Genomic DNA, 23,973 nt, shown 5'->3' with positions numbered 1-23,973 from the left:
TTCTCCCGCCTTTTTTTTCTTGGCGGCGGGAGAAGTAGATTGAAGCCAGTTGTATAGGGTGTTTAGCTGTTAACTAAGTTTTCGTGGGGTTGGAGCCCACCAATCTAGTGGGAAGGATTTAGCTTAAAATAAAAGTGACTGATTTGCATTTAGTTGATGTGGAGTAAGCCTCTGCAGTCCTTAGTTGGGGAAAAGAGGATACAGGAATTAAGCATGTATTAGCTTACTTGGGGCTTTGAAGGCTCTTGGTCTAGTTAACCTAAATTCCTACTCCAATTGTAGGAGTATAGGGGATATGGGTAAAAGTAAGGTGGATAAGGTTGTTAGGGTGGGTACAACAAGTATTAGTTTTGTGCTTTCGAATTGTCATTTTATTTTTGTATTATTGTTAACTGGGAATATGGTAAGGGTTGTTGAGTAGGTTAGTCGTATGTAGAAATATAGATTAAGTAAGGGTGTAATGGCTATTAATATTGGGATAAGGGTGTTATTGTTTTTTATGAGCTCTTGAATGATTGCTCATTTAGGGAGGAAAACTGTGAGTGGAGGTAATCCTCCTAGGGATAGCAGAATTAGGGGTATCATGGATGATGCTAATGGAATTTTATTTCATGAGTTGGACATTGTGAGGATGGTAGTGCTTGAAAATAGGATTAATATGGAAAACAGTGTAATTGTTAGGGTAATGTAGATGAGGAGATTAAGGATTATTATAGTAGAATTATATTTTAGAATTGCGATTATTCATCCTATGTGGGCAATGGAAGAGTAAACTAGGATTTTTCGAAGTTGTGTTTGGTTTAGTCCTCCTCAGCCGCCTAATGCGATAGAGGTTAGGGCAATTACAATTATTAGTGTTAGGTTTAGGGTTATATCTCCCTTACCATACTAAAATCTATTGGATAGCGGGGTCCATCTCTGGACTTTAGCCTCTTTATGGTAGATGCATGGAAAATATTTGGAGATTGTGGAATGAATATATGCTTGCACTATAACATGAACCAAGACAGCTCAGATGTTATTAATTAAGTGCTCTGTATTATTCCATAAAAGGATGCTCCTCATTTATGCTGTCTGTCCAAGGCTTACTGTATAAAACCCTGTTTGTATTTTGAAATGTACTTTCTTATGATGGGGAACTGAGAGAATGTTGTATGTGAAGGTGGCCCTTCTGTCTCTAGGCCTCTGGGGACTACATTGGCATGGCAGTCGTAGACGGCCAGCTCACGTGTGTCTACAACCTGGGGGAGCGCGAGGCTGAGCTCCAAGTGGACCAGGTTTTGACAGAGAGCGAATCTCAGGAGGCGGTTATGGACCGAGTCAAATTTCAGAGGTACGAGTCTGATGATATATTTTTCTTTGTGAGCCTGACCTACACCCTCCAAACTCCCATTTCCAATGTTGCTGAACGTAATTTTTAGCATCTTGGCTTTGAATTCTTTAATTTTTTTCTTATAATTTTATTCCCTAATTTAATTTTAAACAGAATTTATCAGTTTGCAAGGCTTAATTACACCAAAGGAGCCACATCCAGTAAACCAGTAACACCCCGATTCCATGACATGGACAGTGGAACAAGCAACACACTTCTTGATTTGGATCCTGAAAATGTTGTATTTTATGTTGGAGGTTACCCACCTAATTTTAAAGTAAGTATAAATGTTATTTCACTGAGTAAAATTATTTATATTTTAATTTGATATCATGACCTCATGTCTCTATTTTAGTTATGAATTCTATATAAAATGGATTCAACTGTACATTCTTAAAGCACATCGTAGTGATAATAGCTAACATTTATTGAGTACTTCCTCTGTGCACTGTTCTAAGTTAAAGTATATTAATTGAACTAAGTATCATAATCATTCCCATTTTACAGATGAGGAAACTGAGACAGAGAAGTTTAATAACTTGCCTGTATTCATACAGCTAGTAAATAGCAAAGCCAGGGTTTTAGGCTCCAGGGCCCACATTCTTAACCCTTATGCTGCAGTTACTGTTAAAAGTGACAGGTTTATACTATTTTTTTGCAACCTAATTAATGTCTTTTTTGCTTTATTTTTGTTTCATTTTCAGCTTCCCAGTAGACTAAAATTCTCTCCTTACAAAGGTTGTATCGAATTAGATGACCTCAATGAAAATGTTTTGAGTTTGTACAACTTCAAAAAAACTTTTAATCTCAACACAACTGAAGTGGAACCTTGTAGAAGGTAAATAAAACTTAGACACTAGTGTCTGGAACTGGACCTGGAGTTTTGGTAACTTGCAGTACTTTTGCATATAATAAAGGAAGGACCAATGAGATGCTTTTGATGTTGTTGGTTGCTTTGAGCCAGTAGTTATTAAATTGCATGAAATACTGACAGTCCTTCCCTAAAAATCTAATAATGTCAGTCTTCTCCTAATTTGTATAAAATATTAGATTGATAGAATTGTATGAATTTTTTTAAAAACTAAATCTTCCTTAAATGTTTGGTGTCTCCTACCACAGTATATTCAATATTAGATGGTACCTGACTTAAGCACAAAATTATATATTTACTGTAAATTTTTTTTAAATAGTGGTCCATGAAAGATACTATGACTTTACAGGGACTCTGTCACCTAAACCTTTTTGAAAATTGCTTCTTAAGCGCCTAACCTGCCCTACAATTAAAAAGATTTGGAATATTCTAATATGAGGCAGACCAAGTACTTTCCACTCAGAAGAATATATATATATAAATTTATTTTATTTTATTTTTTTTGCGTTGGAGTCTCACTCAGTCACCAAGACTGGAGTGCAGTGGCCGCTCCCGGCCAGCGCATCCTCGACCTGCTGGGCTCCGGCGATCCTTCTGCCTCAGCCTTCCGAGTAGCCGGAATTACAGGCACACACTACCATGCCCAGCTGATTTTTTGATTTATTGTAGAGATGAGGTCTCGCTTGCCCAGGCGGGTCTCAAACCCGTGGGATCAGGCAGAAAATATATTTGAAGTTAATAATTTCTTATATTTTAAGATTCAGCTGGTAGGCTACATCTTCCTAATGAGACATTTCTAGAAGGGACTCTTGAATATTATCTTTGTCAAGCTAGGGCTTGATTGTCATAGAGTATGAGAGCGCGTCCAGGAAAAGAAGCTGGCAGTTTTAACCTTTTAAAGATGTTTCCTCTGCTTTAACAGAATTTTGACAACTAGATTTCATATTCTTTGCTTCGTTTTCCAGATAGTAGCATCTCATACTAATAAGCATACTTACTTGATGATCCTTTGCTGCTACGTTCTAACTTATGATAATTGATGTTGACAGGAGGAAGGAAGAGTCAGACAAAAATTATTTTGAAGGTACAGGCTATGCTCGAGTTCCAACTCAACCAAATGCTCCCTTCCCCACCTTTGGGCAGACAATTCAGACCACCGTGGATAAAGGTTTGCTGTTCTTTGCAGAAAACCAGGTAATCTGTAACAAGTATTCAAATGCTACCAAATATGTCCATTCTGTTTAGCAATTTGGGGATACCTGAGTTGTTATAAACAACTGTCTAGATATGAAAAACAAAGCACAAATGTTACCTGCACCTTTTGCTGACCCTACTGTTTTTTTCTTTCTTTTGGCTGGGGAATGTGTATTAATGAGTGTGAGTAATCAGGAATTTGAGAATATGCCTCCAAAATATGAGAGAAATATCCTTTTTTTCTGTTCTATTCTCATGATAACTTTTTTCTTTGAAAACAATGGCATGCCTAATAATCTACTTATTCTGCTTCAAAACACATGAAGAACTTCTGGGATCTCTGAAGTCTAGACTATTTGACTTCCTGCTGTTTCCATCTTAGCCTGACTCTTGCCAACTGTGTGGGATGGCATCTTTATCAGCCTGAGGTTTGACTTCCCGAGACACTGAAACTTCTCTACTTCCAAGCAGTTGAGGTTCCTAGGGACCTTTCGTAAATCCATTAGGCGAGACAGGTCCAAAGTGACACTCTACAGGTGATTGTCTGCGCCGTCTGCTGGTCCATGGAGAGTTGGCGTGATGTTTGCTCCTTGATAGCTGCAATGGGCTTTGAGTTGAACATGCTAGAGAATAGGAGTTTCTGTAGCTGCTCTCGCAGGTAGTACTTCTGGAGAAATGTGAATCGGCCCATAGACTCTCTGGTCTTAGAATATGGGATTGATATGGAGCTTTGAATTTTACCAGATCCTTCTCTACCAGATCCTGGACACAGACCTAGTCCAACTCTCCTCTTGGGGTTGGTCTGGATCCTTCAGAAAATCTGGACTCTTCAGAAGATTCCAAGGCTGAACCAGTTCTGATGGTTTGGGAAGGTCCTGACTAGCCTAAGGGATAGGGAAAGCTGAGAAGTCATACAGCACCTTGGACAAGGCAGTTGTTTTCCAAAATAAGGTCTTCTTTGAACTATATTTTGAGGTTCTTAGAGACTAAGAACCAGAAATACTACTCACGTTATAAGGAAACTTACATAATCTCATTATATAAGAAATGATCCAGAGAGCTGCTGCTAAGTAGGACAACTCCTTTCACTCAGTAAGTCAGTGTTACTCTCCTGTTTATGAGTTGATGAACCCAACCCAACTTCCCAAGGCAAGGCTTAGCATCCAGATAATAATTGAGTTTTCTTTTAGAAAAGACCTCTGGTTCTGGACTTCAGAGAGAGGCATTCTTATCACTAGGAAACCATGTAACAGCAAAGTCTTCAAGCCCTAAGTCAGAAATGTCTCAGCTTATCTTTCCACTAAGGAAATAGTTGATTCAAGTATATGTCTTACACCATGATGGGGATGCGATAATGACCAAGACAGACATGGCTCTGCCCTTAAGGACCTTGTATTCTAGAGAAGAAGGCAGGTGTTCAACAAAGGTATGCTGTTAATAGGTTATTCAGTTCATCATGATTGTGAAGGGCAGTATAAGGGAAAAGTTTGGGGTGAAATGAGGATGTATAGTATAAAAGACTTTGTTGAGCATAGGATGCTTCATCTGCTACCTGGAGGACCAGTGGAAGACGGAATGGGGGAGCAGAAGGGGGATTCAGGCGGGGGGGGGGGCCAAGGAAGGCCTAGAGGTGGGAAGGGCAGGGAGCACTCAGAGGGAGTGGGAGACACAAAGCTGAAGAGGTAGTCAGGGCCTCACAGCATCTGCTGCAGGATCAGGGCTTGATCCCGAGAGCCAAGGAAAGTAACATGCTCACACAGGTATTTTCAAAGACAGCTCTGGCTGCAGAGGTGAAATAGACTTGAGAGAGACAGAGGAAACATGGGGAGAGCAGCAGGTTGTTGCTGCACAGTCTGGCTAAAGACATTGTGGCTGAGACCGGGTGGGATAAAATGGAGAGAGGGTTAAGAACTGGCAAAATACACATGATTTGATTTCATGAGAGTGAGGGAAGGATCAAGAATGATGCCCAGGTTTTGTGGCTTGCTCAACAAGGCGGTGTGTGTGTGTGTGTGTGTGTGTGTGTGTGTTTAAGAGAAAGAGGGAGAGGGAGACAGAGACAGAGTACACGTACAATGTGAAGGAAGGAGAGACAGTCTTCACAGCCTGTGGGAGGCATGTGGGTCATAAATTTTGCTTGAGATTTTCTGGATTTGAGGTATCTGTGCAAGCAAAAACAATAGCAACAAGGGAATCAGATGTACAGGCCTGGCCCTGAGAAGACAAGTCTAGGGTGGAAAGATGCATTTTGGTCTCATGGGTACACCTGGACTGGAGCCACAGAAGTGAATTTGATTGTCAAGGCAAAGGGGATGGTGTGGGGAAGGGAGTCCTGTGTGAGATCCCCAAGGAACCCCTAACACTGACATGGAAGATGGAGGAGCATAACCAACGAAGGAGACTAAGACATGGGAATTAGGAAGTAGATGGTGGAAGATACCTGGGATCTAAGGAAAACCGTTTCTTTTTCCAGAATTTAGCACTCATATTTTCAAATGATCTTAATGAACTGAATCTTTTCAGTTTCCATGTTTGCACACTGGTTATGTATGGTATGAAAGAAGGTCATGATAATAGCTAGTATTTATTGCAGTTGTCCTGTGTGCCAACCTCTGTACATGGTGCTTTGACATGACTTACTGTGTTTAGCCATTATATGCAACCCTGTGACTTAGCAATTACAGCACTATGTCCCCTTTTAACTAAGGTACCAGCCAAAGCCAAGAGCAGCTCGCTCAACATGAGAGTAACTTGCATTCCAGCGCCCTGGCTCTTCTTCAGCTGAGTCTTCTGGTAATCTGCATTGTTTCTATATTCCAGGATCGCTTCATATCTCTAAATATAGAAGACGGCAGACTCATGGTGAGATACAAACTGAATTCAGAGCCACCAAAAGAAACAGGAATTGGAGACACCATTAACAATGGGAGAGATCATTTGGTACATTTTTAAGTCTGTTTACTTGAATTGTTAAATGTCCTTAGTCCTTTAAAATGAAGTCAGTGCCCCAAAAATAAAACCCTCTTTGTTACCAGATGGACTTACGGCTATTAACTGAGGGATACATTTTTTAAAATTTCCACATTTAGGCATGAGATATATAACATATATATGGCGCATATAAAAAATGGTTAACTTCACATGCAAATATTTCTATTAAGATTTTTTTAGCATCATATTTTTATCCAAAAGAGTTTCTTCCCAGAGTCTTCCTACTATGTTTACACATGAGAAGGAAGAGAAATAAAAACAATAATCCTGAACCCCTATGAATAGGATTATTTTATTTCCCATTGCTTGCTGATTCATCTTTCATTTATTTCAGATCCAGATCATAATTGGAAAATCCCAGAAAGTTATGAGGATAAATGTAAATTTTCAAAACATCAAAATTGAAGGTGAAATATTTGATTTCAGCACATATTATCTGGGAGGAATTCCAATTGCAATCAGGGAAAGGTAAGATGATTTTTTTTAAAAACAGAGTGACTGTCTTAGTGGTTATGATTGCTACCAATACATCTAGTCTACCTTTTTTCTTCCAGCAACAAACAAACACAAAAATTAACTTTTCGGTATTAACACTATAGTCAACAGTAAAACAGATTGTAAATCCTGAACAATGAGATTGGGTATTGGAAAGCAGGAAGTTGGAGGAACTGTGTGTCACCCCCATTGTCATTTTTGGAAGGAGAGAGAACCAAAGAGTACAGTTGGGTTGACAATGCTGACACCAAGCAGAAAGGAGCTTATGGTCCTGGGCCCTAAAAGACAGTGTAAGAGAGTGTGGTGGGTGTCCCATGGCCTGACCGCTATCTTAGGGCACTGAAAGCTAGAGTTGTTGCCTTCAGGAAGTCTCTGGAAGAATATAAGACACTATGTTTCCTTCACATGTATTGACTGCCCCAAATACACTATTGAGCATGTGAATGAGTTAAATTAATGTGAAAGGCAGTAAAGACTAATCTAAATTTTTTAAAAACTACCACTTTGAGGATGCATTTAAAAATAACTTTTACATTTTGTTAATTTGTATCCTCCTACTAGGCTTTTAGATAGCTGACAATATGTGAAAAGAAGATATCTTGGGAGGGTTAGTACAGCCTCATGTATAAGCTGAAAGTACTACCAGAATGTTGGATTGTGATTACGTTTATATGAGATCTGAAGCTAGTTAACTCTTTTTTTAAATTTGCATATCTGTTGGAAGGAATATTAGATGTGATTGATAAGGTGTCATGCAAAGGTATTCGTTCTTCTAGAGTCTTACATGTGTGGGCATCTGTCCATCCCGAGTAAGGAGGCACTGATCTTTATTTTAAAGTTATCAGGGCTGCCCCCAGAACAGAAATGCAGGTAGGAAACTCAGTAATTTATAATAAAGCTTGGCTTGGTGCGGTGACTCAAACTTGTAATCCCAGCCAAGGCAAGAGGATTGCCTGAGGTCAGGGATTTAAGGGCAGCTTGGGCAACTTGACAAGACCTCGTCTCTGCTATAAATCAAGAAATTTAGCTGGGCATAGTAGTGCATGCCTGTAGTTCCAGCTACTTGGAAAGCCGAGGCAGAAGGATCACCTGAGTCCAGCAGGTCGAGGCTACGGTGGCTGTGAGTGTGCCACTGCACTCCAGCCTGGGTGACAGAGTGAGACTCCAACTCAAAAATAAAAACAAAAATAAGATTAAAAATATATAATAAAGCTTGGTCAAGATTACTGGCAATTCATAACTGGCTATTCGTGGTTAAATCACTACAGTAGAGTGTGATGTTTGCCTTAGAAGGGAAGCTTGGTGTTGATGGCCAAGGAAACCTAATCTGGTTAAGGGCATCAGGAAAGTAGCCTCTAGCTAGAACCTGAGAGATGCTACCAGTCAGCGCATGTGAAACACCAAGAGTGAGGAAAAGCATACACTTGTAAAGAGCTCAAGTACACTGTGAAACAGGACAAGGATGCCCCATAGGGCTGGTGTGGGCAGTAGAGATCAGACCATGGAGGATCTTGAAAGTCATGGTAAGGAGTCATCAAAAGGACTTCAGCAGAGAAAGACCATGATCCAACATGGGTTTTCAGTAACTCACTATAGTGCAAGATGGAGATTGGATTAGGGGAGAGGAAGGGCAGAGACAGAGTGGCTGGGAGCTGAATGTATAAACAAAGGTGAGCCAGGGGGTAGTTTGATCCAGGGAAATGGCAGTGCAGGTGAGGAAAAGGTATTCCAAATATATTTAGAATGGGCAGCACTGAATGAGTGCTTGGGTGTGGGAAGTAATAGGGAAGAGTGGTCAAGAATGATGCCTGGGTTTTGGTAGAGCACTTGGGCAGATGGAGTGTACCAATGGAGAAGGGTAAGGAGTTCAGTCAGACAGGCTGAGCTCCAGGAGCCCAGGACACAGCCTGGTAGAGATGCCCAGAAGTCCAGGCTGGAGAAGGGTGAATGAAGCTTGGGTCTGGGTGGTCACTGGGGTTGTAGAAACAGGTGAACTTACTCAGAGTCATGCAGAATTCTTGAGTTAAGACAACGAGGAACCCTTTGGTTGATGGTTTATGTTTACACAGTGCTAGCAGCAGGCCTGCAGATGGCAATGTGGGTTCCTGTCAGTCTAGATTTTCTAGAAAAGGGTAGTGGGTAGAACCACAAAAGAAGTGGTTCTAGCTTGGGCTCTGCCACCAAAGAGTGGTTTGACCCTGAGTTCAGTCAGCATCCAACCTTTCTTCTGCTTTTTATCTCCCTCCATTGAAGAAATAAATACATCTATAGATATAGAGGTGTGCATACACATAGAATTTTCTTAGTAATCTCTTTTAGGATCCGCCAAAGAAGAGTCTGTTTCCTTTTACTGCACAAGTTTATATTTTGGCTCTTCATTACAATCATAAGAACATTTTAAGAATGCAGGAGATAGAGGCCAGTCAAAAACTTTCATTGACCTTTGACTCTCCTAAAAAGTAAAGCATTAAGCAATATTCAGCTCTTTCTCACCTTGCCTTATCTCTCTGGTGAAGTCTTTGGAGGTCCAGAGAGTCAGTTGTGAAGCTGCCCTTGGATGTGGGCCACCGCAGGATGGAGTGAGTAGAAAGGAGTTCATCCATAACCCATCACTAGACTCTGTAAGGACAACCAGGCAACTTACTAAAGGACGGAGGTGTTCTGACCCCTGGTATCAATGGGATGCCCGTATAGACAGTCAAGTGCTCAGATCTAACGTGGAGCAAAGCAAGCTGGTGTCATTGCTGAATAAAGCAGCTTTGCTTAAGAGATGTTGTGGGTGTTTTGTTGTTTCCTCTGTCACTGTGGAGTTTCTTTCAGCAATGGGGACCCAAATCTTGGAATGATTTGTTTCAGATTATAATCAGAAATCCTAGTTGCTAGCCCCAGCTGCTTCTCTACCTGATAATGTCAGAGGGTCTGACCTCAACAAGGACATTTTTCCTGAGCACCTTCCCATTGTGTTACAGGGTATAATAATGAAACATTAAAATGCAAATAATCTCAAAAGCAAAAATTCGTCAAGGACCCATTGAACATTTACCAAGTACCCCACACTGAGTTTAGTACCTGACCCCAAAGTTGGCTCCAGCAATTATGGAGCTGGCTAAGCTCTTATGGACAGATTGGCCCAGACTGTGAATCACACCCCAGTGTAGGAACCTATGAATACAGCAATGTACACCCCTACATGATCACATTCCTCTACCAAGTATGTTCAGGTCCCGCATCCTGGAGTAAACATAGAACTCCAGGTCCTCAGATGAGTCAAAGAAACAAGATCCTACTCAAGGAATAATGGAGATAAATCTTCCATCATAACACCTCTGCTGTAGATATCTGTTCTCAAGGAAGAAGTCACAGTCACTTCCAATTGTGGAGGGAATATAAACTATAAGTGTAGAGAGAAGGGCCTCCGAGTCATACTAACCTGTGTACAACACACTGACAATACAGACCCAGCTCTGTCACTTAGCAGCTGCATGACCTTGGTCAGGTACCTTAACCTCCCAAAGCCTCATTGCTATATCTGTAATATGGGCACAGAAACTGCCTCTCTCTCAGGGGATTGGGAGGGTTCGAAGTGTGTAAAGGAAGTAACCCTGGACTTGGCACGTGGTAAGTGCTCAGAAAATGTTAGATAAGAAAATTTCTCCCGTAAAAAGTTGTAGTTAGGATGGAGTAATAGCACCTTGTGCAAAATTGGTACTTTGTATCTGTCGCCTCCCTTTCTCTCCCCTCTTCACTTTCTGCCACCTTCTTCTTTCTTTGACCAGTCATCTTTGGAGAAAGGGACATCTAGGGATGTTGATGTCCAAAGGATATGTTGAAACCCAAGAGAGAATGGACTTCAAACTATGTATCAGTAGGCAAGCTCCAGGAACTAAAATGAACTTTCCTCGTCTTCTGAGGCAAAAAGCTATCTTTGTAAAATAATTAGGCTTGTGCTGTAATGCCAGGGAGGATTTGTGTCTTCCTTTTCCTTTTAAAGAAATTTAATTTTATGCATATTACATGTTGCTCAACTGCTTATAATGAATTGGATTAAAACAAATGCAGACACCTTTCATTTACAAAAGTGAGCTGCCTTAGGGATTTATAATGAAATCAGCATTGGGTTTTCTTAGTACATCATTTTTCCAAGAAACACAAATATTTTCCTGGACTTCAGTCAGTTTATATGTGTTCATGTCTTATGTGGATTCAGCTCCAAACAGATTCAGAAGTCAAATAAAAGGGGAAATGCCAGCTGGGCACAGTGGTTCATGCCTGTAATCCTAGCACTTTAGGAGGCCGAGACAGGATGATCACTTAAGGCCTGAAGTTCAAGACCAGCCTGGGCAACAAAGTGAGACCCAACCCCTACCAAAAATTAGAAAAATAAGCCAGGCGTGGTGGCACATGCCTGCAGTCATAGTTACTCAGGAGGCAGACACAGGAGGACCACTTGAGCCCAGGAGTTTGAGTTTGCAGTGAGCTGTGACCGTGCCACTGCATTGCAGGCTGAGTGACAAGGTGAAACTGTATCTCAAAAATTAGTTAGTTAATTAATTAAAAATCCTTATTTTAAAAAGGGGGAGGGTAATGCCGCAGTGCCAAGTAGAAGATTTTAGAAATCACTCTCATGATATTATAACAGGGAGCATTACTGTCACTGTGATTTCACTCTGAGTCCTGTACCAAGCATTGTTTGCATGTGTTACACATGTTAACTTGCTTAAACTCATGACAACCCTAGGAAACAGATTAACATGTTCCCACGGTATAAATGAGGAAACAGGCACAGAGAAGTTGAATTGTCTGCTCAAGAAGCAGGGATAGAACTTGAACGCCAGCAGGGTGGGTTCAAGTTCTATTTGGCCTCTCAGAAACATTTGGATGTTCACACCCACACACCATGCACCGTTCCAAGCTCTAGCTGTTCCTCAACCTGTTTAATCCTCATAATGACCCCTTGGCCAGGTTGCACAGTTAGGAGGTTGGTGGATACAGTGTATGAACCCAGGCAAGGCTTCCCATTGTTTCAGCTTGGCATTGGTTTAGTCAAGCCACAATTTTCATAACTGAATCGAATGCAAAAGTAACAATTTGTTTCTTTTGAACTTACCATGGCTAATTTAACAGTGAACAGAAAAAAAGAGCAGAAAGTTTTCTAAAGCATTTGTGGTTCTTATAAGTCATTGATTTATTAATACACTTATACCAGTTTCATAGGGTATTAACTTATTAATATATTTCCTATCCACTGTGCAATGCCATGATTCTAGGGTTTGGGGGTTGGGCATTTCTAGATATTATGTCTTCAGTATCTCTGTACCTGTTGAGGACACTGGCCATTCTTCTGTCAACATTATTTTCTGCATTTTTAAAGATGGGAATGCAGAAGCGCACAGAAAAGATTTTCCCAGCATCATAAAATAACATTATAGGAATTTTATAGCCATAAAATACATGCTGTTTGGGGGTGAGAAGTACTAAGAGTGCAGAGCATTTCAGGTGAGCCTGGCATGATCCATCTATTCCTTCTTTGTATTCCTGATCAGGTTTAACATTTCTACACCTGCTTTCCGAGGCTGCATGAAAAATTTGAAGAAAACCAGTGGCGTCGTGAGGTTGAATGATACTGTGGGCGTAACCAAAAAGTGCTCAGAGGACTGGAAGGTCAGTTCAGGGTTTGAAACCGTGGAAGGAGTGCTTCCTCGGGATTGGTTAATACATCAACTGTGTACTTTTTTTCTGGTAGCGCAGGCAGTTATAGTGAACTGGCTCACATATATTCCCAGCATACTCTTCAGGTTTGCACATTAAATATGTAGGAAAGTAGGAATACCGACTATATACACAAACACAGATGATGGGTAACTGATTTTGCAGAAAAGCAAACTCTATTTCTTTCTGAGGCTACATGAATGCCATTCATCAGTTTGGGTAAAGTGAAACAGGGCTAGATGCTGTATTTCTGCCATGAGATTATTACAATGCCAGTCACTTATCCCATGTTTGCTTTTCAGCTTGTGCGATCTGCTTCATTCTCCAGAGGAGGACAGCTGAGTTTCACTAATCTGAACTTTCCCTTGCCCGACCACTTCCAGGTCTCATTTGGGTTTCAGACCTTTCAACCCAGTGGCATATTATTGAATCATCAGACACGGGTATGAAATACTGAGCGATATTTAAACTTGACTCAAAGTTGGATGTTAAAAATAATAGAGAGATTTTGAAAGTAGAGTAATTGGGCATCTTATCTGTTATCTTGTGGGAAACGCTACGGTATAGATCAACCAGGAAAGTGATTCCCCACCCTGGGTTAGGTCCTAAAAGAAAGCAGACTTAGAAAGTGCATTACAATTTACAAAATTGAATTTGAGTGTATTCCTGGACTCATTTGCATCCCCTTCAGGTATGTAAGAGGTTAGGTCAATTATAACTGTTATAAGTAATAATGTAACTTAAAACTTTAGCTTAAAAAGTCAGAACATATCCCTATTTTTCCTTTTTGATTACACAAAAGATAGCTCTTTAGATTTCTTTTTTTCTGTAGCAGCTAGTTAGACAATATTTACATCTGGGGAATGGGAAAGAATAAGGTCCTTTGCTCTTTCCTCAAGTACAACAGAGCCATAGAAATTCTCTTTGACAAGGAGGTACCCTCTACAACTTGAGAGGATTTAGCTAGTGTGGTCACGTAGGTGAAAAAAGTCAACTAATATTTTTCTTGAGCCATCCTGGCTCACTGCTTCCTTGACCTCCTGACCTCAAGTGATCCTCCCATCTCAGTCTCCCAAGTAGCTGGAACCACAGATGCATGCCACCATGCCCAGTTAATTTTATTTTTATTTATTTATTATTTTAGAGATGAGGTCTCACCATGTTGCCCAGACTGGTCTCAAACTCCTAGGTTCAAGTGATCCTCCCACCTCAGCCTCCCAAAGTGCTGGGATTACAGGTGTGAACCACAGTGCCTGGCCTCAACTAATATTTAGTTGTTGTGGAATGAGTGGAATTTTTAAATAGAAGTAGAGTACTGCTGGTTTTGAATTTGTTTCTTTGGAATTGCAGAGCATATTAGACATCTAGTATCTGTTAAAAGGATGTTGATAGCTGACTCTGTGGCTGTGAAGTATTAGGAAGGCATCTCTTTTCTTGGTAGTTTACTCACCAGTCTGTAGAGAGCCCCGACAAAGCACATGAAATCTTAGACTGTAGCGTTGGCTTTTCCATGAAAGCAGGATGTTTTGATTGAGCTCTTTTGACACCCAACACTTGTTTCCTCTGCCACATGTAGGAACACATAGAAAGCAATACATAAAATGTTCAAAAGCAGATGGAAAATTTGGGTTGGCAAAAAATTAGATCCATCCTGGACATTGGGAAAATCCTAGAACTATCCTAGAGATGTGGCCTTCAATTTCTTAATGGGTTAACTAAGAAATACATATGAAAAAGCATTCTTTTATTCAATTGATAGTGAATATTGCCCACTGAGAAAACGTCAACACAAAATAAAATTGACAATGGCTAACTACACACTATGAAAGTTGTTTTAGACAGAAAATTCACCAAAGAATAACATCTTGTTGAAACTACAGAAATTGTACTTGGTAGAAAAAACATGAACAAAATTGAAATGACAACTGCTGAAATTACGCATGTTTAAAATTAGTAATTGAAAGAAATAGTCAAATAATCTTGCCCAAATTTGGATCTGCAGAGTTTGACATGGAGAATTGGACTTCCTAGAAATATTGACCAGGAAATAAAAAATTCATAATGACCAAAGAGAAGAAATCATTGTAACATCTTTATATTTTTAAAAAATTGATGAATCAAGTATATGCTGTAAAATTTTATTGAGAAAAGAATTGATTCTGATAGAAATAACTTCATCAAAATAAAAGTAAAAATATAAAAATATAGAGATAGTTTAACGGTTTTGTATAATTGATCAAGAAACTAAATCGGCTTAATGAATGTACCTCCAGAAAAACATTATTTTGGAAAATGCACCAGTATTGAAAAAAATTGCATAAGAATTTTATATTTAAAACATGCCATTAAAATATTCAAGCAATAATCTTTAGATCAAAATGGCAAAGTCAAACATTTGGGTCAAAACATCCTGACTGTTTTTATATGGTTTGGATAATAAATTCAATAATGATACATTCATAATCCTTAATGCACATTAATTGTTGATGAGTACATTCTATGATTATTTCAGACAAGTAACTTGCAGGTCACTCTGGAAGATGGTCACATTGAATTGAGCACCAGGGATAGCAGCGGCCCAATTTTTAAATCTCCAAAGACATACATGGATGGTTTACTGCACTATGTATCTGTAATAAGCGACAATGCTGGGTGAGTGGCATGGTAATTCTGTCAGTACGTCTGTGAGAATTTTACTGTATTTAGTTTAATGGAATTTTCTGATGTATTTTTGCAAAATATTTGTCTTGGAAACTGAAAATATTTTACTAGTAAGTCTTAGCCGTTTTCTTTTTTCTATGTCAATTTCTTCATGAAAAAGATAAATCAACAGTTGGGTGGAGAAATAAAATTTTGACGTATTCAAAATGGAATATGGGGTACTCTACAGCAATGAGAAAGAAAGATCTAGAACTATATTAACGCCATGGATGAACCTTGCAAACATAATGTGGAGCAGAAGGGCCACACATTAAAGAGTTCATGCCCTTTGATTTCATTTATACAAAGTTCAAAAACAGAAAAAATGAGTATATTGTGTCAGATTTCAGGATTGAGGGAGGGAGGCGAGAGACTAAAAGGCCCATAAGATGGAGTTCCTCAGTGCTGGTCTATTTTGTTTCATTATCTGGGTGCTGGTAGTGTTAGCGTATTCATGTTGCAAAAATTCATTGGGCTGAACACTTACAGTCTATGCACCTTCTGTACATATATAACACTTGAATAAAAATGTTATGTGTAAAAAGAAATGCATGAAAAAAATTAATGCTCTTTAAAAATAAGATGAGCTTCACCAGTAATTTGAGATAACAGACATTGAGTCTAGGTCAAAGACAGGAAATTGACCACATACTGACAGCTTTTTTTTCAGTAATTCTCACCCTTGATTTGCTTTTTCCCTTCCAGACTTCGACTTCTCATTGATGACCAGCCCCTGAGAAATAACCAAAGGCTAAGAACCATTCCAAATGCCCAGCAATCTCTACGTCTGGGTGGGAGTAATTTTGAGGGTTGTATCAGCAATGTTTTTGTCCAGAGGTGAGTGATCTCTCTGTGGGTAACTGATAAGAATGGCCTGCCCATGTGATGGGCATCTCATTGGTCTGGTTAGCAAAGTCAGATTTACCAACATGTGTTGCATGAGTCTTTCATACCACAATCTTTTGAAATATTGTCTTTGGCAAGACACATTAAAAAGCAAGCCTGTAAAGAAATGCCTGGGCCCAGCCACCCCTGGAGGAGTGGCTTTGGCATATAACCTTGGAAAAGGGCTAATTAAAATCAACTTTCAGATTATGGCCCTAAAAAATATTCACATTGAAATTTGATTTTGTTTTAATCAAGATGGTGCATTTAGATTTAATCAGCTCTCCATGATTTTCAAGGCCAAGGAATGCATGGATGAGTGCAGTGCTAGTAAACCAAATTTCTACTATGTTGAACATGACTTTGAATAGAGAAAGTAGAGCTTGGTGTTTCCAAGCAAGTGTTTAAAAGTTTTTCTTGTGACATAAAATGATTGTTTTTGGATAAGAGGCAAAATCCTCTCCAAGGCAGAGGGAGAGCCTGATTCTGACCATGAAATTTAAGCTGGAACTTTCCAGCTACCACATTGGTGCCATCAGCCCTACTTACCCATCAGGGCACATCCTCCTTGGCCAAAGTGTGGCTCAGAGGTCTCACTCCTCTCCTGGCTGATGAAACATCTTTGAACATCTAGTTCAGTGACTGGAGCAGGACATGGATGTGATGGAGAAGACACAGAGGTGGTTAACACCAGCTTGCTGCCATGATCAAGCTCGGACAAGAATCATGAGATAAAACAAATTTGCCTGAGACCTTCCTACTCGAATGTAGTTAGATAAATCCTTTCATAAACTCACCTCTGAGGTTTCCTGATGTTTACCATCATTCTATATCATCCAGTGCCCATCTTTCCCTTCTGTGCATATTTTGTTTTTATCTTTCTGTATGACACCCATTCAAAAAAAACCTATAATATTCTGACCCTGCCATAATCCCCCCACAATCCAAGTCAATCAAAACTTCTCCAGCCCCTCTGCTGGCTTCTAGATGTGATATAAAGGTAGCAGATGAAAGTTTACCCAGGAACCATGATCATAAGAATCCGTATTTTTTTAATTAATTGATACATAATAGTTGTACATATTTGTGGTGGTACATGTGATATTTTGATACAAGCACAACATGTGTTTTGATCAAATCTAGATAACTAGACTACCCATCACCTCAAACATTTATCTTTCATTGTGTTGGGAATACTCCAAGTCTTCTCTTCTAGCTGTTTTGAAATACACAGTACATTATTGTTAACTATAGTCTTTCTGTTGTGCTACTGAGTGCTACAACTTATTTCTTCTACCTATTTTTGTTTCCATTAACCAACTCCTCTTCATCCCCCAAACGTGTAATTTTTGAAATGAGCTCTCTTTACCAATAGGTCTTTCTCGATGTGTCAGAGCATGGCAGAAACTTTCATCTCCACTCTCATTTCAGGTTATCACAGAGTCCTGAAGTCCTAGATTTGGCCAGTAGATCTACTAAGAGAGATGTGTCCCTGGGAGGCTGCAGTTTAAACAGACCCCCTTTTCTAATGTTGCTTAGAGGTTCTACAAGGTTTCACAAGGCCAAGACTTTCAATATCAATCAAGTAAGCATCAAAACCCTACCGTATGTTTGTAAGTTTTACTTCTCCCCAGGGGATTCTCCTGTGCCTGCTTTATGGGAGATATTGGGAAGGGTACAAGAGATCACTTGTTCCCATGGGGTCAGTGCCTCTATGAAGTGGAATTGATAGGTCATCAATAGTTGAATCACTCCAAAATGTCAAAGTGCTTTGCTTTTTAGCTTTATTTTATATCTTCATGAAAAATTAGCAATTTTTGCACTCAAAACAAAAAGAACCTTGACTTAGGTTTCTCCATTTCTTGTAGCCGATGTCTTGCTGTTTTGACACTTCTACTGTGTCTCCAGCAAGTTCAGTGATTTTTCTCTAGAATACAAGGGCCATGTCCCTTCTTCTGCCCACGGACATCCCCTCTGCTCCGATGCAACTTGTATGACAAGATAGACACATGCACTCAGGCCTTGTCAAAGCCAATGTGCCTTAACCTTGACCACACGTTGGTGACACTTGGGGAGCTTTAACATCCCAGAGCCCAAGCTGCATCCGACCAATTAAGTCAGATGCTCTTGGAGTTGGCCCACATGTTAGTAGTGCGTAAAGCTCCCCAGGTGATTCTAACGGGCAGCACTGGGAGATGGAAAGGAAATGAAACTCTTGTCTGAAGGAGCAGAAGCACTGTGATGAGTTGGACACGGGGTCAGGACTTACAGAACTCCTTGCTCTGGTTGAGGTCAATGAGGTGACCTGCCCAGGTCTGAGGTTACAATTATTGTAATAAATGGAAAACACTGAGCACCTCTGATCTACCAATGGGATTTCTTATTAAATCTTTAAATAACATTATAAGGCAAGTATTATTATTACAACTTGTAGAAAAGGATGCTGCGGTTTAGAAGGACAAGCAATGGGCCCAAGCTCCCACAGGTGGAAGGTAGAGTTGGAGTCCATGCCCTCTTAAGAGCTCTGTGTGCCTGTTCATCACATTTCCCACTTCACATAAACCCTGTGTTGCTTGCCTACCAATTTTTCCCTGCTGTACAATGATTTGGGGGAGTGTGGACAGATAATACATAGTAAGAAATGTTTTATGCTATTAAGAAGAAATATACTTCATAAATTCCAAAGCGTTGTCATTTTACTGTTATGAAAAGAACATCTTTAGAATTGCTTGGTCAGAAATGAAGTCATATATTCATTTTTTTTCTTTGTAAGACCAAAAATTACTGAGAGACTAAATTAGCACAGTGACGGTTGAACGTGAGAGAGGAAATGGATTCAAAAGCTTTTTAGAAGATAGAATACCAGGATTCAGACAAACACTGAATGTGGGAGACAGGGAAAAGCAGGCGTTAAAATAATTCTGAGGCATCCAATCTGGGTTATTGGCTGGATGGAGATACCGCTGAGATCTCTGTGGAGCTAGGAAAGGGTCAAATATTTGGAGGGAAAGAGAATAAACAGAGTTTGTGGCATATTGAGTAGCAGGGACCTGTCAGATGTCCAGGTGGGAGATTGTCAGGTGTCTCTGCATGGTCTCAGCAAACAGAGTGGGACTGGGGCTATTGATGTGGGAGTCATCAGTGAGTATATTATTTCATTTTCCTCCTGTTCTGTGCTAGCCCCCCAGATTAGATGGAATAAGACATTAGTTCTGCCTCCTGCAACCTGACAGCAGAGAGAATGCAATATAGCTCAGTGGTTAAGTACTGTACTTTGGGGTCAGACTTCCTGGGTATGAGGAAGGTTTTATCACTTAGTTGGTGTGTGACCCTGAATGATCATTTAACCTCTCCCTGGGCCTGTTTACTCCAGTGTACATGACAGTAAATAATGGTAATATCTCATGATGTCATCATGAGGATTAAATGAAGTAATAAACACAAAACCCTTAGTAAAATGCATGACACTTCGTAAGCATGCACCAAATATACACACTATATAAAAACCTAAATGAAGGGGACATAACATGCCGCAAAAGTGGTACAATGGGAGGCTTCTTCTGCAGGAGGTGACCCAGGGTCTGGATCTGGAGTGTGGGTCAAGTGGCTAGATGAGTGAATACAATTGCTGTCTGAGCTGAAGCCCAGAGGTGGGAGGCAGGATGTGGATGGGGCTTGCAGGTACAAATGCTTTGTATGCATTCGCTCTGATGCTTGCAAGGTTTCATGCTCTTTCAGTTCTTACCACGCCCCTCTAGGAGCAGAGTTAAATGCTAACTTTCAGGTCAGGAAACAGAGTCTCCAGGAGGTTTTTAAAAATTGAGCACCCTGTCAGTAAGTGGTAGAGTCAAAATTCAAACTTAGGACTGTGGAATTCTAAAGAATATGCTCCTCAAGTCATATCACGTGACCTCTACAGGTTCAGAAAGCCTGAAGAATAGTAGGAAAATTGGTGGAAAGGAGACTTGGAGGAGATCACTTGGAACCATAGTGGAGCCAGATCAGGTGAACCTTGTACGACCTACATAATTAAAGTTAAAGATTATTAAACTGGCAGAAACCTGTGGGACGGTTTGGTGTAGGAAAGTCCTAGAGACAAGGAATCAGACTGGCAAGCTACTGCAATAATTCAGGCAAGAGAGTGAGGGCTGACTTTCAGGACAGAGGCACTAAAAATGAAAAGGAAGGAGTGAAAACAAAATAGGTCATAGAGAAAAAGAATAAGACATGAAAACTGAATTCATGAAAATTGCAAGGGGACAGATGTCCATGATGACCAAGATTTTGAGCCTGGTGCCTTGAAGTATGATGACACCATCAAGAGCATTAAGGAAGACTTGGTGGCAAAGGGTATCTATCAAAACTTAATCTTGATGCTACTGCTGCTGACACACAGTGAAGACTCTTTCAGAGAAGGAGTGAGGCCCACTAGCTTGAGTCCCAGGCAGAAGCCCCAGGCTGGGTTCTAATGTCAGTAGATCAAAGTTTGGCTGTAATTTTAAGCAATTCATTTAACTTTCTTGTGGGTGTGATTGGATGTCTCCATTCTGCAATTTGCGAGCATTATTTTAAATAACTGATATTAAATTTACATTCTGAGCACCTTATCCAGGAATCAGGTCAGGGAGGAAAACCTGATCCTGAAGGAATTTAAATTTTTTGGGAAGACTTTAGCTGCTGGCTCCAGAAAACTCAGTGCAAAATAAGTGTCATAAACTAGAATCTCACATAATGAGCCATTCAGGGGTAGGTGGGGCTGGAAGCCTGGCCCATTAGGACTGGCTCTGCTTCTCTGCATTCTCTTGGCTCCATCGTACGGGCTTCCAGGAACTACATCCTCACTGGACAATGTCCAGTGCAAGAAGCCCTGATTCTACCAGGGATTTCTCTCTCTACCACTACAGAAACTTTTATCAGAAGCTCCACCCCCAACTTCTTCTCAAGGCTCATGGGGGGGGGTGTCACATGTTCATTTTTGAGCCAATCCATAGCAAGGCAAACCCCCACCCTTTGCTTTGAATAGAGATACTCACTGAGCTGAGAGAACCTGGGAGCACTTCAGAACATGGGCTCTGCTGTGGAGAAAAGAGGAGAAAGTGTGGGGAATCTCAGATACCTCCAGCAGTTTTTCTAGTCACATTTGATACTTATTATGGTTGCTTTTCTGCATTAAAACTCAGTCCTGCTCAAAAATTCACAGCCTTGGTCCAGCGAGGTGACTCATGCCTATAATCTCAGCACTTTGGGAGGCTAAGGAGGGAGGATTGCTTGAGACCAGGCATTCAGGACCAGCCTGGGAAACATGGGGAGACAGCCCCCCTAAAAAAATTAAATTAGTCTGGGTGGTGGTGGTGCATACCTCTAGTCGTAGCTACTCAGGAGACTAAGGCGGGAGGATCACTTGAGCCCAGGAGTTCGAGGCTGCAGTGGCTATGATCATATATGATCGTATTACTGCACTCCAGCCTGGGTGACAGAGCCAGACCCTGTCTGGAAAAGACAAAAAAAAGAAGGAGGAAGAGGAGGGAGGGGGACGGAGAGAGGGAGGGGGAGAAAGAGAAGGAGAAGAAGGGAGAGGGACAAGGAACGGGGAGGGGAAGAGAGGACAGGAAGAAAGGAAGGAAGGAAGGAGAGAAGAGAGACAGAGAGACAGAAATATTTCCGAGCGTCGTCCAGAACGGGACAGACTTCTGTGCATGGGTCAACTGTGATGAAAGTGGAGACAGGACATGGTCCCCTCCCTTCTGCCTCCTGGTGTCTTGGGCCTTCCACCGGCCCTGCTGCCCAAGCGAATGACCACAAGGGGGAGGTGGCTGGTTTGCGGTTCCCTGTCCCACTGGCTGGCTGTGGACATCTCAGTGCTGCTCACCAAATGCTAGCTCTCTCAAGGGACACTATAGTTTTTCCAATGCTCCTTGATGGGGAGGAGCACCGGACAGCCACTCATCCCAGCTGTGGCAACTTTCAGAAAAGAAACCAGACTTGTGTAAGAAGAGAGTAACATACATCCTCCCCACAGAGCAAGAGAAAAGGGGCATTTAGACTCTCCTGGACTGTTTCCCCAAAAGAATAATCCCTTCTCCCTTCCAGTCCTGTCTTGTACCTTTCTTGGGGCAAATCAAAGCCACACTCTGATGGGGACTGGGAGGATCTGGCTGCAGGAAGGGTTAAGGAAACTGAAGAATGAGCTTGACTCTCCATTCTGCCCCTTCCATGTCAGTCAGTGACCCTCCTGAAGAGTTCTCAGTGGAAATTTCCCATCCATGGTACCATTTGCCAGGTCTTCTGTGTCCCTGTTGAATTCACCTCTTGAGACCAAGAGTGAAAATTAAACAACGCACATAGCAAGGTAAGCATCCTTCCCTCTTTTCCTAATAATTAACTGTCTTAATTTTTTGGCTCCTTTCCCGTGCAGCTGTTGCAGGACACACCAGTAGCCTCCCCGAGGAGCATGAAGCTGTGGCAAGATGCACAGTCTTGCCCACCATCCCCCAGGGCCCAGGACAGTCAAGGAGCCCTCCGGTTTGGGGACGGTCCCACCAGCCACTTGCTATTCAAGCTTCCCCAGGAGATGCTGAAACCCAGGTATTATTGACTTTTCCTGACTGCGAATCTACCCCAGGGAAGTCTAGCTGGCAATGACACCATGCTCCTGTCACAAATGGAGGTGGCACTACCATTTTTATAAAAAGCGGTGCTAGACTGCACAGGACAGGGGACATGACTGCCTGCCATGTCTCCCCCATGCCCTCCCCCCACATAGCTGAATGCAGACATGATGGGGAACGGCTCAGAGGCTGAGACCATCAGCTCACCTCTGGTTTAGAATTGATGGTCTTCTAAAAATAAGGTGGACAGTTTTTTTCCCAAAGCTGCTATTTATTTCTATGATAAATCACTTTTCTTCTCTTGCATTCTGTAGTGAAAGAAGCATCATGCTTTTAGATAGACTTGGTGCCAGAGAGATCATTTTTAGAGACTATACTTGGCCTCCTTGTGCTAACAAGTTGCATCTCTTTTGGGGAGGCAGGAATGAGCAGGAATATTATGTCAGAAGAAAGTAGAAAAACCAAGGTGTGTCATTTTCAGGTGACTTGTAGAAGACATAAATAGAAAGGTGCCAGCCCTTCCTTCATGACTGTTCCGAGGCATAATTGTGGAGTCAAAAATACCTGACTTTAACATTTGGCTTTCGGTCACTGCTTGATCACGTACTGGCTGCGTGACACCAGGCCACATGCCAGGTCAGCTCTCCTGAGATGCAGATGCCAAGATGGGATTAGATAGTCAAGAGGTTTATTGAAGGAAAACCTATGAAAGATGGCGGGGAGTAGGAGGAGTCAGCAGGGAGAGTCTGAGGAGGGAGTGGACAGGGAGGAGGGCCCAGTAGGAAGGACCTCAGACTGCAGGGCTCTTCTGAGGCCCAGACATGTGGGGCGCCCTCAAGCAAGAGATTCCCACTGAGAAGAGTCCAGTGTTGGGCATAAATGACCAGGCTGCAGTACCCCTGAGCACCACTACAGACCCTCGGGTGTGACAGCTGGGGGCTGCCAGCCTACGGTGCCCCCACAGCAATCTCTCTTGAAGGGAGCATGTCTTCCTGGCTACCACAAGCTACTTAACTTTTCTAGCTTAAGCTTTCCTTCTATGCCCGTCTCACTTGTTTTAGCAAATTATTACTTCTCTCTGGACCTCAATTTTCTTTTTTTTTTTTGAGTTGGAGTCTCACTCGGTCGCCCAGACTGGAGTGCAGTGG

The 23,973-nt window shown here is 41.3% G+C and overlaps 1 protein-coding gene across 1 annotated transcript in view; it reads left to right on the top strand.

Annotated features, from left to right (window-relative positions):
* Positions 1-583: 583 nt before the first annotated feature.
* The window catches only part of LAMA3 (laminin subunit alpha 3), a 39,465-nt gene continuing 16,075 nt past the window's right edge, over positions 584-23,973 (top strand). The window contains exons 1-13 of the mRNA XM_008069377.2: positions 584-682; positions 1,182-1,333; positions 1,487-1,649; positions 2,077-2,210; positions 3,293-3,437; positions 6,258-6,377; positions 6,763-6,896; positions 12,467-12,584; positions 12,935-13,075; positions 15,145-15,284; positions 16,038-16,169; positions 17,649-17,802; positions 22,633-22,802. Of these exons, the coding sequence (XP_008067568.2) occupies positions 584-682; positions 1,182-1,333; positions 1,487-1,649; positions 2,077-2,210; positions 3,293-3,437; positions 6,258-6,377; positions 6,763-6,896; positions 12,467-12,584; positions 12,935-13,075; positions 15,145-15,284; positions 16,038-16,169; positions 17,649-17,802; positions 22,633-22,802 (1,802 nt within the window). The remainder of the gene's footprint in view (positions 683-1,181; positions 1,334-1,486; positions 1,650-2,076; positions 2,211-3,292; positions 3,438-6,257; positions 6,378-6,762; positions 6,897-12,466; positions 12,585-12,934; positions 13,076-15,144; positions 15,285-16,037; positions 16,170-17,648; positions 17,803-22,632; positions 22,803-23,973) is intronic.

The sequence above is a fragment of the Carlito syrichta genome, unplaced genomic scaffold, assembly GCF_000164805.1.
Source record: "Carlito syrichta isolate Samal-C Ts95f unplaced genomic scaffold, Tarsius_syrichta-2.0.1 Scaffold311970, whole genome shotgun sequence".
NCBI lineage: Eukaryota > Metazoa > Chordata > Mammalia > Primates > Tarsiidae > Carlito > Carlito syrichta.
This window is presented reverse-complemented; position numbering and strand designations above follow the sequence as displayed.